At 37.0% G+C, this 18,307-nt stretch overlaps 2 protein-coding genes across 2 annotated transcripts in view; one reads left to right on the top strand and one right to left on the bottom strand.

Moving 5' to 3' along the window:
* Nucleotides 1-6,950, bottom strand: part of Hs6st (heparan sulfate 6-O-sulfotransferase) — a 61,754-nt gene extending 54,804 nt beyond the window's left edge. Inside the window, exon 1 of the mRNA XM_065235956.1 lies at nt 5,718-6,950. Within this exon, the coding sequence (XP_065092028.1) occupies nt 5,718-5,921 (204 nt within the window). The 5' untranslated portion in view covers nt 5,922-6,950. The remainder of the gene's footprint in view (nt 1-5,717) is intronic.
* Nucleotides 6,951-12,472: 5,522 nt separating this feature from the next.
* Nucleotides 12,473-17,551, top strand: LOC135712873 (uncharacterized). Its single transcript, XM_065235957.1, has 5 exons — nt 12,473-12,524; nt 12,603-12,789; nt 12,866-13,059; nt 15,654-15,819; nt 15,887-17,551. Exons 1-5 carry the CDS (start codon nt 12,474-12,476, stop codon nt 16,324-16,326), a joined length of 1,038 nt encoding a protein of 345 aa, XP_065092029.1. The 5' UTR covers nt 12,473; the 3' UTR covers nt 16,327-17,551.
* The last annotated feature ends 756 nt before the right edge of the window (nt 17,552-18,307 follow it).

Here is an 18,307-nt window from a genome sequence, read left to right as displayed (position 1 = left end):
TTGACACGATTCGTTCAAGCACTGAAAATGACGTTTACTACCAGTCGAACTTTGAATTAAAACATTATTTTGATATTTTTCCTTCTAAAACCTCGAGAAAAGAAGCCAAAATTTGTTTGTTTCAAAAAAAAAGAAATTAGTTGGTCCAATTTTGTGAAATCGCTGGTAGAAAGTCACGCCAAAACTGCTTGACAAAGTGGTCAATTGCATCCATTTTGATGTGATATCAAAATCATTTTTTTACTGTGTATGAAACTCACCAACTACAATTAGAACGTGATGAAATGGAGTTTCATGGTTTTAATTTACAACCGAAAGCGACCCGAAACTTCTGTCACTGCTAGCATCAGTAGCTTCATCGGTGAAGAGTAAAGATAGTTAGCAAAATATAGTTTCTCGTTCTAAGAAAACGATGTGAAACGGAATCATTTTTGTAACGAGTAAACTCTCAGCTTCAATTTTACATATTGTGAATAGTCTAGCAATATCAAAGGAGCTTGTAAAATCAATATCAAGCATGATATTTTGTTCCAATATCACGCGTGATATTGAGATAGTAGGAGAGCGGAAAAATATCATTTCATTAGGGAAAAGTTAGAGCTTTGATTTTGCACATATTCTGGGGGTCACATTAAAAAAATCTAAATTCAGACATGTAACGAAAAATCCCAAACACGGACGTAACTATAGAGCGCAAAACGAACACACGATACATTGCGCATGCTCACATGAGCGAGCGCATCGCTCGGTTGACCGCTCACCATTTCACCAATGAATTGAAGGGAGGAGAAAAGCAGTGATAATAGATACGCTTGCCAAATCGTTTTCTTCGTCATTTACTTTCGAGTAATGGACGGATAAGCGTCTGACACTTCGTATGAGTTTAACAGCACGCATCGCACCAATACGAAGACGACGACGAATGCACGGATGCAGCATGACTGGACCACCTTCATCCATTCTTCATCGACTTGCACTGCACTGTGGTCCAATACGGCAAAAAGTGGAACTTTATTCCTAGAGCCTAGCCTTTACAATTTAGCCATATAGTGTCTTCGGAAAAAATGTTTGTATACATATTTTACATAATATAAAACTGTCAAAAATTAGTCATGTCTTACTATGCAAAAAATAAAAACACTAACTTTTTTCTTTGAGGATATACGGGAACGATGTCTTCAGCAAAGTTGTAGACAATGTAAAAACAAGCAACTTCACTCAAGACGTCAACATTTTAAATCCTGTATTTTCAGAGTTATGGAGCTTTTTCTATGGAAGTTCCCTTAAATTTAGTTTTTCATACTTAACTTCTTTAAATTTCATTTTTTAAGTAAACAATGTTCTAGACAATTATTTAAACAATCAAAACACACGCTGAAGATCATGATTTATTACAATTACTCCTTGTAAAGTTATAACATTTTTTATCTTTTTTTTTTTCATTACTTCATAAGCTAGTTTATTACTCTTTTATATTTACAGTATATAATGTTCTAAATAATCTTAAAACAGTAAAAACACATGTATTTTTAGAAGAACGCTAGTCTCTACAATAATGCATTGCAAAGGTATAGCTTATTTTAACTTTATTTTGCTTTATTTTATTTTTTGTTTATATGGGAGAATGTGGCAATGGGAACACAACATCATCTAGCCTTCTTGAAGCCCAAGTACCAAAAAGCTATGCAGATTCAACTTCATCCTCCCCTCCTCCTATTTGAGTATGACAACTTTACGCTGTTACATATTTTCTTGATTTTATAGAAAACTTAATATATTGAACATTCGCTGCAATAAAATTATAGCTCAAAAATAATACACCATGTATTATTTTTGAACTATACGGGAATAGCATAACAGTTTGTGTGATTTCTGATCACACTGATTATATAGGTGTATGTGTCGTGAGCAGATGGACAAAGAAAGAAACTGAATATGTTATTCGCGTACTTATGGTGTATTATTTTAGAGCAGGGTTACTATGGAAATATTCCCACCAGACCAAGACGTGCTCCGACCAGCATTGAATTGAATTGTTGTGAAAGAACAACTAGCGCTACTTGACTCTTTCACACCAGTGCACTCTGTCTCTGTTCCGCAATCTAGGTAGTGTCAATCACCGACGGATATCGATTGCCATCTATTAATGACAAAATCGAATGTGCAGGAAGGCAGCTTCCACACCTGCGTAGGATATCACACCCATTCAACAACACATGGGCCGGGACCAACGGCTTTACTTCCCTTCCGAAGGAAGACGTGACCAGAGATTTTTATGCCTCAGAAAAATCCCACTGACCTCGGGATTGAACTCAGACCCATTGGGGTGAGAATGCAATCCCGCTTACCACTACACCACCAGCACCCGATTGTGAAACAATCGATAGAACTTCGTCCGCACTTCGAAGGTACGTGAGCAAATCGGTGATCATCTCTTTTGCCAGTGGTAGGGGAGTTTGGTAAAGGAGATGATCAACCCTATTCGTGCCTTCCTCAAAATTGACTTTTGCTCAAGGGGTATTCAACTCTGTACATCATAATCTGTACCGTGAGATTTAGCTGTGCCTAAAGCTATGCCAAACGCTGTTCAGAAAGTGCCGAAGTGTACCAATCAAGGTGTCAATATCACATGAGTTTGGCAACCCTGAAGTTATACTGACTGTTGTGATTGTGTTTTCATTTCAAATTTCTTTGATGGTTTATAGCAAACATTAAGCTTCCTTCTCATTTGAACGTGAGCGGAGCGGACAGTGGAAGAGGAACTGGAAGCCATTCAACCTATACGGTGTTGCAGCAATTTCGACCCGTTCAAATGAAACGTGTGCAGAAACGAACCTATTGATGCTGGACGAAATTACCTCCAGCTTCCTATTAAATGCTCCCCGATAAAACCAAAACCAACACTCGAACGGGCGAAAGTTCAATCCTCGACGACATCGTATCGCTAATTATGATATCTTCCGCAATATACTACCAATGAAAAGCAATGGCCAATATACCACCGATGAAAACTATCAAATCCCCCCACTCCAGATCAGTCATACTTCTGAAATGGTTTCGCGAGCAAAGTCTGAGATCAAATTGAAATCTAAATTTGATGTTGTGATTTCGCTGATAATGATTACTCAGGTTGCTGTCGTTTTGGTCGCTTTAACGGTTAAAATATCAAAATTGAGAGCAAAAAAATCTTCCTGTGACATCACATTGAAAACTATTTCTGCTATCAGTGAGAGCAAACTGAAAACCAAATTTGATATCCATTTTTCCTGTTGATAGCAAAACAAGTATTCAATTTGATGTTATGCTAAGGCAATGAAAACAAACCCGCAACAGCATATTTCTGGAGAGCAAATGTACAGCAAAATGAAAACAAAATTAGGTATCAAATTTGTCAATTGCGTAAACTGAAATCAAATTATGATTTCAGTTTGATGTTGATATCAAAACTTGATTTCAATTTGCTGTCATTTTGATGCTGTACTTTGCTCGGGTTGTGATCCAAAAAAGCTTCGCATCTGGAGTTCTACAGTAGACAGGACCCTGTAGTTTATGTTGCTCATTTGCACGCCCATTGGCTCGTGCCAAACAGCAAGTTGCTTAGCTTCGTCATGCGGAAACCGTTGACCCCACCGAAACCCCTTCCACCACGAAAAAGTTTAGAGATTAAGCAAGGCCTTACTGGCCTTACATGAACTGATCGGTAGGCCACCCATCGCATCGGGGCCTCTTGAATTAGTTCAACAGAAGGGCAATGACAGAGATACAACTGAAAAATTACCTGATCGTTTATGATGGGTATATGCTTGATGACGAACTCAAGGAATGGAATGTAATTGCATTGATCTGCACTAAGGCAACTATACATGGGTCCAGATCTGACGGAATATGTTAGGTTAACATATCGACATCCCCAGCAGTACAGGGGCTTCTATGAACATCCTAATAAAGTGCTGTTGATTTATCATCGATGTCCATGCCCAATTCAAACCAATGACTGGCAGGAATATCTGAGGGAAAACGCAGGGGAAAACGAGAAAACTTTTATCCCGGAAGACCCTTGGCAAGACCGGAATTTGAACCTAAATGACCCCCTTCCCCTCCCCAACCCCCTTTGATGAGCTTTTTTTCTTTATTTTTTATTCTGTATACCAGACTTTAAAAAAATCATCAGTCGCCACAATTTTATCGTCGTTTAGATGATTTTCGTCCATACAGTTCGCCGTTCGAATTCCATACCGTACCGTCGTATTGGACTACCACATCTTCCAGTTATTTGACTAGCCGTCGCTGAAGGTAACCCATTTCGGCTGTCTTAACTGCCGTATCGACAAGACCTTCTCTACCGACTATTCGCATGAGACCCGAATAGAAGATGTTCTGGACGAAACCATTTGAGAGTTTCGCTACGAATCGGATGAGATTTGTAGGTTTTGAGAAGATTCATGGTTCATAAAATACTAACAGATTTTCCATTTTATCGAAAAGTGGCAAGGCATGATCCTTGAACCCATTGTGAAGCCCAATGGAGCAAACCTTAGCAACGATTGGCAAAACATCGACACTCGACAATGATGCCGTTTTATATTATAATGTTTGTGTCCTACTTGTCAACGTGTGTCCTAGCATGCCAAACAGTGTGCCATGCTGTGTGTCGGCACAGTGTGTAGAGTTGATTACCCCTTGCTTTTGCTCGCTTTTTACTCTCTATATACAATTTTAACACTGCCGTGCTCTAACGGAACTATCAATATCAACTCTATACTTTCATTTCCTCATCTATCGTATAAAATGACCACTTTAAGTCTGATTTTCGACGTTAAGTATCTCCAACTATGAAATTGTCACTGTAATTTAGACACCGACAGTTTTTCAAAAAGTAGTTAATGATCCAGAAATTGTGTTCTTATGCTTGGAATTTTTTTTTAACGTAATATATTTTTTAGCTATATGCTTTCCGTTAATAAGTAACTTAGGGTGGAACCTATTGAATCGGTTTTTCAACAATAGCTATGTATACATTGATTTCTTATGAGCGATTTGTTGAAAGCAATCAAGTTGCTATCTTTTTTTGTTGAAAAGTTTTGAACAATTTTCAACCGATGAAATAATAACCTCGATTGACCACAAAGAACCAAAGTTCTTTTTATGTAGTAAAGCTCAACAGTTCTCATCAAGGCTGTAGATACAGACAATGTTGTCTTCGACAAGTCAGATCGTTCCGCTCCGCCGTTGCCAGACGTGGAAACATCATCGAATAGAATTCTGTGGCGCGGTCATCTTTTTGTTGAATTTGCTCAGAATTCCTGAGGTACTAAATTATGAGCTGAATATTTTGAACAGAGACAATATGGATGGGTTTCTTTTCTGCGTAATTAACACTTCGGTTAATGTTTTTAAGGCTCGTCTCAAAGCCTTCAGTGTACCTTACACGATTGTATTTATTGACAATAATCGTATTGTCAATACATTCATTATTGACGTCAATGCATCGATATTGACAATATTTCTGTATTCACATCATTCATATTATTATCAATAATCTTCCTTCGCGTCAATATATTGATACGTGTGGGGTTCGCTTTCAAGTTAACAATGCAAACTCTCCATCGCTGTTAGCGAACATCTCCTCAACGGTCTTGATTTATTCCAATGCTAATCGGTTACTGTTACTACGATGTACAAAGTACCTTGCTACAAACGCAACGTTCCGAACGTACCTGATCCGGGCAAAAGTATCCAAACCCGATGATACCGGCAATGGTGAGAAACAAGCAGATTATCACAATTGGACGGAGCCGCCTGCGGGGCTCCATTTTTTTGATTTCGTACACTCCACTGGATAGTAGCAATGTCAGATCACTATCTACTTTGACCGAAACACTCTTTTTCATATCCAACGAAGGTATCATTACTTTTTTCATTGGAGCTATCTTTTCTGTTGTCTACTGTTGCACCGAAAACGACACCAATTTTAAGTCACCGAGTTGTACAGAGAGTAACTAGTATGTATATCTTTTCCTTCCTAAGAAGTACAAACCACGATATGTGCGTAGAGAAGGTAGATATGTGTATTCTGTTTTGATCTACACTTGCTTCTACGGCGGTCCACAGCCTTTACCTATTTCATTATTCAATCAACGCACAACCCTCTCGTCGCCACTGTTGGATGCAACGAGCTACACACTCTTTAACGACGGACTCAATGGGCATAGCAACACATAAATCACCAAAATTGATCCCTTCTAGCGTTTCACACTTTCCAGCGAAATAATGGATGCTTCCTGTTTCGGTTCGATTTTTTCTACGGTTGTCGTACATCGATTTTTGGTCGGATATGGTTCTTGGAACTCCGCGAACACTTGTCCCATCGCCTGTTAGGGAACGTCAGATTCCATTTTCCAAAGTTGACCTTCGCGTAAGCGCAGTGCCGTTCTCTTGCTTTTCAGATTATTGAACCAAAACTTTCCTGTCTTTTTTTTGGGACTTACTTTCACTAATCAGCTCGGGAAGAACACCAAACTTGCATTCACAGTGGATTGCTAAAATTAGAGAAGCGGTTCGTTCCCGACAAATTCACTTCCTTCTAATGATCTGCTAAATGGTGTGAGAAAAATCTCCGATGAAAGGTAAAAATAGTTTGTTCTTCTTTGCAGTGATCCCGACGAAACTCAGCACTGCCTAGACTAGAAGTAGAAATGCGATTGAATTGTCTGGCTCACATTCAGAATAATTTCATTCAAGTTTTTTCGATAACCACAAACGCGAAAACTCAATTGCCACTGCTTAACATAAAACAGAATAAATGCTAATCACTCGTTTTGAGATGATAAAAAGTGACTACTTTTCGCTTGTTTGTCAATATGTCACCATCGAGTAGAATTGATGCTCAAGTGTCCTGACCGATGCTCTTGCACCATGTTGTGTTTTCTTCAGTACTTATTTTGCACTGACTGGGGAATAGACTTTTTGCCTTTGTGTTAATGTTTGACGGCTAGTCCAGCAATGTGCCGCTACCGTTGGCATAGTGTGCATAAACTTTTGTATGTGTTTGTACTGACATCAGACTCACTATGTTGCTAAATGTTTGACATTTGTGAATGAGCTGTCCTGTTGAAAAGAGAACGTAACGTCATGCACTGTGTGACAATGTAATGCTCATCATTAATCCATAACTGCAGCATGCCACCTGGCGTCTGATAGCGAAACTAGAACTTATATGGCCATCTATGTAGTGAATCCAAATACAAATGGAATTCTGATAGAATGGGCGCTAAACAGGTAATTTAAATCGGCACGATTTGTGAATGTAATCGTCAATAATATTCTTTAGCTTTCGTAAACATCGTGTATGTTAGCTTCTCCAAGGCTTTAGACGAAGTTGGCCGCGAGCACAAAGCTGAGACTCGGTTCGAGTAAATTTGTTCAAAGGGCCGACTCTAGGGGCATCTCACTCTAAACTTTAGTTCCAATACTCATTAAGTATTATCAATCGGTGGAAACTAACGATTTTAAATTGGCTAACTACTACACTAGCCTAATGGTTCCAAGCAAATATATAAGCGTACCCCCATTCTAGTCGAAATTCTAGTACTACACTATGTTTGTTTTGATTCGCTATATGAAAAATTGACAGATAAAATAAGGGGTTCGTGGATTTTCCTTTGTTTCGAGGGGTGCATCGATTAGCTTGGGACCGAAGATAGTACACACAAAATACAAAAATTGTTCTATTGAATATTTTGCACTTTTGTTTTAAGAAGTGGTTTGTTTTTATTGAAATAAAAGGGAAAATTTTTAGTATGAAAGTGATTTGTTTGATTTAACAGTGTTTTTTCATCGGTTCTGTTGTCGATTTGAAAGTGTTTTCTTTTAACGTGAAAATTGTAGAATTGTCAAATCGTACAACACAACCACAATATCACATATTTCGGGTTTGACCGTATGGAATTCGTTGTCTCTTTCGTTCCTCTGCTTCTTATTTGATATGCAGTGTACGACATCACATTAGCTGGCTCATAAGAACAGCATAGGAATGAAAGGGACAAACAACTCACAGTGCCCAGTGCTGTAACAATACAAGCGAGTCGTTTTGGTCGGCGTTTGTAGTGGTTGTATTTCGTGCCCGTCGATATTGAAACTGGATGTTTTCGCGTTTCGGATGTTTTCGCGTTTCGGATGTTTTCGCGTTTCGGATGTTTTAAATGTTGCGGCTGTTTCGTCTAGTGATTCATAGTAAGTAAATATACATTCAGTGCTAGATTAAGAGTAGAAGTGAAAAGAAATATGATACCTCAGCCAGAATTTCTGGACGTTGAGATGTATGAAGAGGAAGCGGAAGAAGAAGAAGATGTAGGTGAGGAGGAAGAGGTTGAAATTTTGGAATCTCTAGATGATTCCGATATATCAGAAGATTTCGGGGACGAAGATGAACCCCTTAAGGAGGATGATCCAAGCTTCGATACATTAGCTGGTGAGTAATATTGAACTTAGAACATAAAAAGAATAACTGACATAACCTTTAAGACAAAGCAGCCATTAACAAAAATGCATAACCTCATTTTTTTCTCTTATTATTTTTTTTTACTTCACAGTAGATGACACGCCAACCGGACTTCGACCATCAGATCCTGTTATTATCAAACAACAAACTCAAATAGGGTCCGAGCTCATACCGAAAGGTAAGTAGCAAGTTATTTTTGTACACCTAGACTGTAAAATTTTCAACGATTTTTCTCACATTCGAGCAGATTTTTGAGGAAAATACCAGAAAACTATCTCAGTCTATTAGTTAACGACATATTGGCGAATTTGAGTGAACAAAACTCAAATTTGATTTGATCTCATTGGCTGTGTACATACATAAAGTTAAAACATGATGAAAAAAAAATCCAATTTCTATTGATATTCAAGAATAACTATGCAAATCGACGTATCTAATTTCGTAAACAATCACTTCAATCGACGATTTGTGACAACTGCTAGCTCACTCACAGACACTAACAACACCAGATAGTAGGAGAGAGATTCCCCTACCTGATGATGGTGTTTACGTGGGTGAGTTAGCAGTTAAGACAAATCGTCGATTGAAGTGATTGTTTACAAAATCAGTTACGTCGATTTGAATAGTTACGCTTGAATGTTTGTTTTGTATATCCGTGGTAAGCCAAAAATTCAAAATAAAAATCGATCGAGACATATTAAACTTTGCAACAACTCTGCTATAAATTTGGATAGATTTCTATTTCTCTTTGTATATTGTTTTAAATGTTATTATTTTATCTTCTACAGCTGAACAAAACGTATCCACACCGGTCACTGAAACGGCCGTGGCAGCTCCTGAGTCATGTCACCGATTGGAGCCGCATGAGGCTGTGGAAACATTAATCAGTTCTGTAGCTCCAGCAACCGTTCCCAGTAACTTCTATCCCAGAACGTCTGAGATGTCAACGGATCCATCTACTGGTTCTCCTCTAAAACAGATCTTGACGATTGAATGGAAACTGGCTCCTAGTATATACGTATTGTTGAAAGGTAATCTATCTTTTTTTTCACTTATATCAATGTCCTTAAACACGTATTACATAGGGGAAAAGTCAATTTGTATGCCTGTGTTGTTTGTTGTATTTACATTTTTTGTATTGCAATATAGGGTTTAGCACATAATGTACCTTTTAGCACAAACGAAGTGACAGACGACTTACTGGTGAAGAAATCCATTTAAATAATGTGGTTCACTGTAATAGAATTTTCTTGGAAGCTTTTGCCATCATCCACCAGATGGGTTAGTTTTTTTGTTTTGATTTGAACAAAGTTGATTTTGTGTACAATGATTCTTTGACAGTGTGCAAAGAGTGCGTATCATTTTGTCATTTTTTTATGCATTTCAGTTTTGAGTAGAGTGAAAGAGATAGAACCAAAACATTCTAGTACATTTGGTGAAAATGCTAGTTCAATCTAGTAGTAGTGTTGCCATGTGGTACAATCCAGTAGTAGTGGTGTTGCCATGTGGTACACTGAAAAATTGCAATAGCAGGTTAGTCACCAAAGTTTTCGAGCCGCTCCGTCTGTCACTTCGTTTGTGCTTTTAGAATTTGATGGCAAATTAATATCTAAAGCTGTTTTCATCTTTATTAATGCATGTCGTGGATGCATCATATTAGACGCAATTACAAACTTGACTCACTTCTGTATTATGCTCGCACACAGACATGTGTTTCACGAAATTACTCCTAACAATCCTAATAACCGGTACTTATTTTGAAGTAATGAAATTGGGATGTTAGCGGAATGCTTATATAAAACAGCAAAAAAAAAAAGTTATTTTCCATTTAATTCCAATTAATTCATTTTGGTATCCATGATAAATACGTATTTCGACTACAATGTTCAGTCTTCATCAGTGTCATTCCCACTTATTTATTAACACTCAACTCTTACATTCGTCACGAAAAACTGTTTGTGGGTAACCTTATTTTTTTAATCTTTCTTGACAACACATTACTATTTTTAAGATTCAATAGTAGTATGAACTGATTTGATTAAATAGTTCTTTCATGGACAATGCAAACCTTCTCACATATTCTCGAAAAACCAGAATGCAAGTTAAACATGGCAAGGCTTGATTGATTAATGGATGTCTACTAATTGGTGCATATATGTTCCGGCCCAACTCATTAATTAATATTATACTGTTATGTACATTTTTCATAACATTTTAATTTGGAAACATTTTGCGTCACATTAAGAACAATAGTGCGTAAACAATATCAAAAGCTATTTTTTCCATTTTTTTTAAATAAATTCGACTTGACCATTCTTACATTTTTTGTTCCTTTTCTTTGATATGTCAAATAGTGACACGCAGCTTTTTTAAGAGTTTAATCAAGAAGTGATTAAAAAAAACATTGATTTTTTTATATTTCTTTAGCTGCGTCCACGGTAGGATGAAATGGGCTCTGAAGAGATGGCGTGGCACCATATTATGAAAAATTAAATGCTTTTTACTATATCGGTAAGGGTTACGTGCCACTTCGCCACTCCTTTGACAAAATTGGGTTGTTAGGAGAGGTGGGGTGGAGTACTTGTTCCGAAGCACAGAAAGACATTGTAACTATAATTCGAAAACGGTTGAAGATCTTGATACATTTCGATAAATTCAAATGCGTTTTTTTTTCTGATTGCAAAAAGCTCGCGTCATTCTATAATTTTTGCTATTTTACACTAAATAAAATAATAAATAATAAGATTCGAAGAAGGTAGATAATTCACAGTTATATCAACAATCAATACGAAACTAACGATTTTAAATTGGCTCACCACTTTAGTAGCCTATTGGTCCCAAGCAAACGATTAACGTACCCTATTCTAGTTGAAATTCTATTACTACACTATGTTTGTTTTGATTCGCTATGAAAGTTTGACAGATAACATCAGGGGTGTGTGGATTCATGCAGAACATGCAGGGGTGAGTGAAATAGCTTGGGACTGCTTGGGACCGTTGTTCTGGTACTGGGTGAGCCAAAAATAATAATGATTTTCTTCGGGACCCAGTGGTCTTAGAGTTACCTCTATGGTTATATCACAAACGAAGTGACAGACGACTTACTGGTGAAGAAATCAATTAAAATAATGTGGTTCGCTGTAATAGAATTTTCTTAGAAGCTTGTGCCATCATCCACCAGATGGGATAGTATTTTTGTTTTGGTTTTGCACGAAGTTGATTTTGTGTACAATGATTCTTTGACAGTGTGCAAAGAGTGTATATCATTTTGTCATTTTTTTATGCATTCCAGTTTTGAGTAGAGTGAAAGAGATAGAACCAAAACATTCTAGTACATTTGGTGAAAATGCTAGTTCAATCCAGTAGTAGTGTTGCCATGTGGTACAATCCACTGGTAGTGGTGTTGCCATGTGGTACACTGAAAAATTGCAATAGCAGGTTAGTCACCAAAGTTTTCGAGCCGCTCCGTCTGTCACTTCGTTTGTGGTTATATTGAGCACTGAAAAGTGCTGTTTAAATTTGTTGTAGCTTTAGGTAACACTTCCTTCAGCAAATAGCAAAAAGATCCATGTCCTAATTTTCCCAGTAGTTTATAAATCTTTTGTTACTTTTTTTTTCAGAAAGAGGCTTGACATACGAGGATCTTAAATTACTCTCGAAGGACGACGTTGATGACGTATTTAGTCCCAGCAGGACTGGAGAAAAAATTCGATTGCGATCGAAACTGCGCTGCTGGTCGGAGTCCAAACAATATCAACCACCTCAAGAAGGATGCTCAAGAAGTTTGAACTTTTCAAAGTCACAAGTTCAGTCTGAGGACTTAGAACAACTGCTGAAGAATAATGAGAAAGGAAAAATAATTTCGAAATATTTTGAAAAATTTCAGACACTCAATAACCTAATGCGAAAGCAATTGAGTGAAATCATCTGCGATTCATATATTTCATTAGAAAAGCCCTTCCCGTAATCAGATATGGAAAAATTCAGTGAACTTATTTCCGCAAAATTTTCTTCTGAAACAAAAGTATCTATTGCTTCAAAAATAAGAATTATTGCTTGTGTTCTTCTACAAGTAGTTTTGTTTCCTTTATTTGTTTTGTAGGACGCTTATCTATGTGCTCGTGATAAAGAAATTGGCAAATTGAACCCGTCTGGATTGATATATAACCGGTACTATAACTCGCGAGATCGGAAAGCATTCCAGCCACCAGTTCAGAGGAAACGCAAACTGGAAAACCCCAACGACGATCCAAGAACAAGTGAAGCTCATCAACATTTCAGTCAAGAAGGTAACAAAAGTTTTTCAACAGATTTAATGTTAACATGATTTTTACATGGTATTTTCCTGCATAAATTTATATCCAGATTTAGTTATCCTGAAGGAAGATCATGCCTGGTTGATGAATAATAATGTTCCCGTCGAAGATGTTAAAGAGCGTTGGAGAAGAACAGTAAAGTTTCGTCTTGATAGTATCAAAGATCTGCAGAACGAAAGAAATAAGTTCCAGAAGCTTTTGGAGGTGTGGCCTCGGTTTAAGGATAGCGAAGGAGCAGTTTATGTGAGTAAATCAAGATAACTTGGAATAGTTAATTTATTTTTCGATGGGTGATTCCGGGTCTCACCTTATCCCGTCTGACCTGGTGTAGAGCTCTTTCACCCATTCAAATGTTATGAAACGCAAGAGGAAGGAGGTAGTACCAACAATCAATACGAAACTAACGATTTTAAATTGGCTCACCACTTTAGTAGCCTATTGGTCCCAAGCAAACGATTAACGTACCCTATTCTAGTTGAAATTCTATTACTACACTATGTTTGTTTTGATTCGCTATGAAAGTTTGACAGATAACATCAGGGGTGTGTGGATTTATGCAGAACATGCAGGGGTGAGTGAAATAGCTTGGGACTGCTTGGGACCGTTGTTCTGGTACTGAGTGAGCCAAAAATAATAATGATTTTCTTCAGGACCCAGTGGTCTTAGAGTTACCTCTATGGTAGGTCACTCCGCACACCAATCTTGGGTCATCTTTTTTGTAAGTGTGCCTCAAATGTGCCGCAGGTGTGCCGATTGTGCCGGTAATAGAGCAAGCTGCGATTGTTTGTAAAATACCCATACCGGCAACCCGGTATTTCTGACACCTTGAATGTTTTGGTTTGTAATCGCAAGGATAAATCGGATTGAGGATGACGATGCTGCAACCAGGTCAATCCATCGGTTGTGTAATATAACGTTGTACGATGTACATCGATTTTGCAAACAAAATTACATCCATTGATGTAATATTGTATCTGCTTTTTGCTATCACATCATTATTTCATACATCAGCTTGAATTAAATTGATCGATATTACATTTTTTTTTGCTGTGTATAGAGATTTTTGACGTTTAATCGGCGCACACTACTGCACCATTTAAATCGAACGAGTGCGAGCAAGAGGGAAACAGATTGGTGGGAAAACAAATCGTCCATTCATCCATGTGTGCTAGATAGAGAAAGGCGGTTAAACGTCAAAAAGGTCTATGGTACGAACCCTCGTTGCATGTCATTGCATGTTGTGATGAAAGACAAGGCTCTTAGACACAATGTTTTAGTTTTAAACGCTGGCCAGACTGAGCAGTTATAACATGTTATAACGGTTGTCAAATAATTGCAACACAGAAACCACCATCAAGATGGCGCTATAACATGTTATAACTCTGTAGTCTGAACGTACTATTACGAAGAATTTAGCGTCACACTTCTCTTCATCATACACTTCTAAAATGTGTCATTCCATTTCAACACATGATAGGCTCTATATGTCGAAGTAGCGCGGGACCCTATTAGAATAAATCCTTTAGATTTTAATGTTACTATCAATATCAAATGAAATACTTTTCATAAGAAAAGCAAAATAAACGCTGTTGTAGATGTTTGTGATTGAAAAAAATAAAAAAAAAAACGCTTTAAAAGGTGAAACAAAATGAAAACAGCACACCACAGCAAATAAAAACCCACATAAATGTGAACCATTAATTGACCTCACCAAAAATTGTTAGACATTGTTTATAATCCCTGCTAAACTTTAACTGAAATGTTTATCGAACTTTACATGAACGTTTGTGGGATAAAGTTTTAACCTTATATATTATGGTATTATGGATGGTTTTGTAACATCGATCAACTTTATGTGGAATATATCGCGAATACCTTGCCTGTAAATTACTGATTACCAATTCGCGATATATTCCACGTAAAGTTGACCGATTATACAAAACCATTAATGGACCTTACTGACTACCATAACCATTACAATTAAAGTTCTCAAACCATTAGTAAAAAGGTTCTAATATAGTCCCTCTCCGAAAATGTATGGAGAAAACAACTATTTTGAATGGTAATGGTTCTTAACAACCCATTTTTTGTAAGGTTCAATTCCAAAGAATCATAATACATAAGGTTAAAACTTTATCCCACAAACGTTCATGTAAAGTTCCATAACCATTTCAGTTAAAGTTTCTTCTTCTTTTTCTTCGCATTTCAAGCTTATTGCATATCGCATATTAGCTTATTGCGTGCTCTCAACTTGGTGTTCTAGATGCACTTCCACCATAGAGGTAACTCTAAGACTAGAAGATCCCGAAGAAACGTGCTCAACTTTTTGGCTCAGCTCTGGTATTCTCTTCGGTCCCAAGCTAATCAATTCACCCCTCGAAACATAGGAAAATCCACTAACCCCTCATTTTATCTGTCAAACTTTCATAGCGAATCAAAACAAACATTGTGTAGTCATAGAATTTCGACTAGAATGGGGTACGTTAATCGATTTGCTTGGGACCAATAGGCTAGTCAAATAGTGAGCCAATTTAAAATCGTTAGTTTCGTATTGATTGTTGCTTCCACCACAAACAAAGTGACAGACGAATAACTGGCAAAGAAATCAATGATGGGCTATTATTTTTGTTTTGATTTGAACATAGTTGATTTTGTGAGCAATATGATCTTTGACAGTGTGAAAAGAGTGTATCATTTTGTCATTTTTTATGCATTTCAGTTTAGAGTAGAGGGAAAGAGATAGAACCAAAACATTCTAGTACATTTAGTGTTGCCATGTGATAAAAGTTCTTATTTATATTTATATCTACATTCTATGTTTTTTTTTTCTTCGGCAGCTGGACATTGATTACAATGCTCTAACGGACGGAAAAGGAAACGGACTCTTAGTTGGTTGGCCCTCGTTTTCTGAAAAGTTTATGGAATACGTCACTGCTAATGAACCACGGGAGAAATCTTGCCTAGAAATTATTGATAAACTGCATCGGACGGACATTTCAGTGTGTAAGTTTGGATTTTAGGATTTACTATTGGCCCAATTTATTTACTTTTGTATTTTTTGTTCCTTTAGGCTCTCGTAATTTTCTCATCTATAAATTGTTCCCCGGTGTCATCAAACCAAAACGTATTGGTGGAAGAACCCTTCCTTCAATTGCACAAGCGCAGTCGGATTCTCTCATACACTGTTTAACAGCAAGCGATATTGGTCCAACACTTGAAAAGCTGAAAGAGAAGAAAACTTGTTATCAACCAAGTATCATCGTTGTCGGTGCTGAGGACGCTTGTATCACCCAGTTTTATGTGGTGAAGGACGACTTGTTCTGGAAGCCCTGCTCTTTTCTAAAATGTATTGATATTGTTGTGAAAAGCTGCAAGGTTTTCGATCTTCAATTTTCACCATACAATGAGCTTTTCTGGACGTTTGTTCGTGATTTCTTCATGCAAGAACGCCATGTAAAATATTCTAAAACTAGTTCACTTGTGCAACTTCAGAAAGTTCTGAAATCATGAATTGCTTCATATGTTCAGCAGTGTTTAATCAAGCATCCTCAATTATCCGGCATCTAAAAAGAATACATGGCACCCCCAGCCATTTCACATTCAAATGTGTTCAATGTGATCCCCATTTGAGTTTCCAGAACGTGTATAGCTACGGAAAGCATATAAAAAATAAACATGAGGTTGTCGAAGAAAATCGTCACGAGCAAACGGTAGAGCAAAATGCACCAATTGAAAACAGCGTAAATCTAGATAACAGTAATACAACTCAAGCAGAGTTTGAGGATAATCCGATAGAAGCTAAGCCACGAGACAATCTGAGTGAAGAAATAAACAGAGTAAGAAATTCGCTCTTTGAATTTACATTAGGATTACATAATAATAGCAGAACAACACGAAAAGAAGTCATAAGCATTCAGAATGCCGTAACCTTGAAGGTGGTCCAACCTATATTGAATATTATATCAGAAGCTACTATACCCTTCATGACAGATGCAACCAGAAAGAAAGATCTGCAGTTAGTTGTACAGGAGTTGAGGCAACCATTTTCTTTTATTTCCTCCGAACATCGCCTGTTCAAGCAGCTTAATTCTCACGACCTGATGAAACTACCAACAATGTACACAATAAATGAAGAATTGGTAGAGATGGTTTTACATGGTGAACCAACGATAGATCTTGAACATGTACGAGGATGTCTCATGCCAATTGAATTTCAAATTAAAAAGTATTTTGAAAGTGGATCCAATTTCCATAAGACAATGGAAAACATAAGGAGCATAGAAAAATCGAATTCAATTAATAATTTCATAAATGGTTCACTCTGGAGACAGGTCAAAGAAGTTCGTAAAAATGATATTTTGATTCCATATTTCCTGTATTCGGACGAGGTTGAAATTTGTGATCCGTTGGGATCGAATGCTGGAACCCATAAGATATGTGGGTTTTATTACAATTTTCCAACAATTCCGTCGCATCATTTATCACGGTTAGAAAATATTTTCGTAGCTGCATTTGTAAACTCAAACGATTTTTCCGAGTATGGAGTTCAAAAATCAGTGAAACCGATTATCGAAATTTTTTGTAAGTTGGAAAATGATGGAATTGATCTAGAGGTAGATGGAGACGTACATCACGTGTTCTTTGTACTAGGAGCTATTTTAGGAGACAATTTAGGAATTAACATGCTTTTGGATTTCACTACTTCGTTCAACTCATTTTTTTATTGCCGTTTTTGTAAAAGACATAAGAGTACAATGGAACAGGATGTCCACATTCATTCTAGCTTGGTAAGAAACGTAGAAAACTACGACGAAGATGTTGATATTAACGATGTTAGAAAAACCGGTGTAAAGCGTGAATCTGTTTTCCATATTTTAAGACATTTCCATGTAACGCAGAATGCAGGAGTTGATCTCATGCATGATTTGTTTTTATCAGGTGTTTGCAAATACGATTTAGTCAAAGTTTTCGGACATTTGATGAACACGCTAAATATAAGTCTTGAAACGATAAACTACAGAAAACAAATGTTTAAGTTAGGTGAAACAGAGCTGAAGTACCTTTCAAAACCAATTACCATGAATAACATAAAAGAATGCAATTTCAAGATGTTTTCTAGACAAATGATGAGTTTCATACATTTTTTTCCGTTAATTATTGGAAACATGATACCAGCAGATGACCCCGTATGGGACTTTTTGTGTTCCCTTGTTAAAATAGTTGAACTACTCTTGCCAAGTTTTGATAACGATTCTCTCGCAACGCTACAAAACGAAATTAAATATCATCACAGTAATTACTTAGAACTGTTTCCAGAATCTAAGCTAAAACCAAAGTTTCATTTACTTTTGCATTATTGCGATGTTATTAGAAAGAGTGGTCCTGTTCGATTTATGAAGTGTTTTAAATTCGAGGAAGAGCACCAGCAACACAAAACTGTTGCACGAAGCGTAAAAACTAGGAGAAATATCTTACATACAATCGCTGTTAA

Source organism: Ochlerotatus camptorhynchus, unplaced genomic scaffold (assembly GCF_037179485.1).
Source record: "Ochlerotatus camptorhynchus isolate MF236.1 unplaced genomic scaffold, CSIRO-AGI_Acam_v1.1 ptg000510l, whole genome shotgun sequence".
In the NCBI taxonomy this organism is placed as follows: domain Eukaryota; kingdom Metazoa; phylum Arthropoda; class Insecta; order Diptera; family Culicidae; genus Ochlerotatus; species Ochlerotatus camptorhynchus.
Note: the sequence above shows the minus strand (reverse complement) of the source record. Positions and strands in the feature narration are given on the sequence as shown.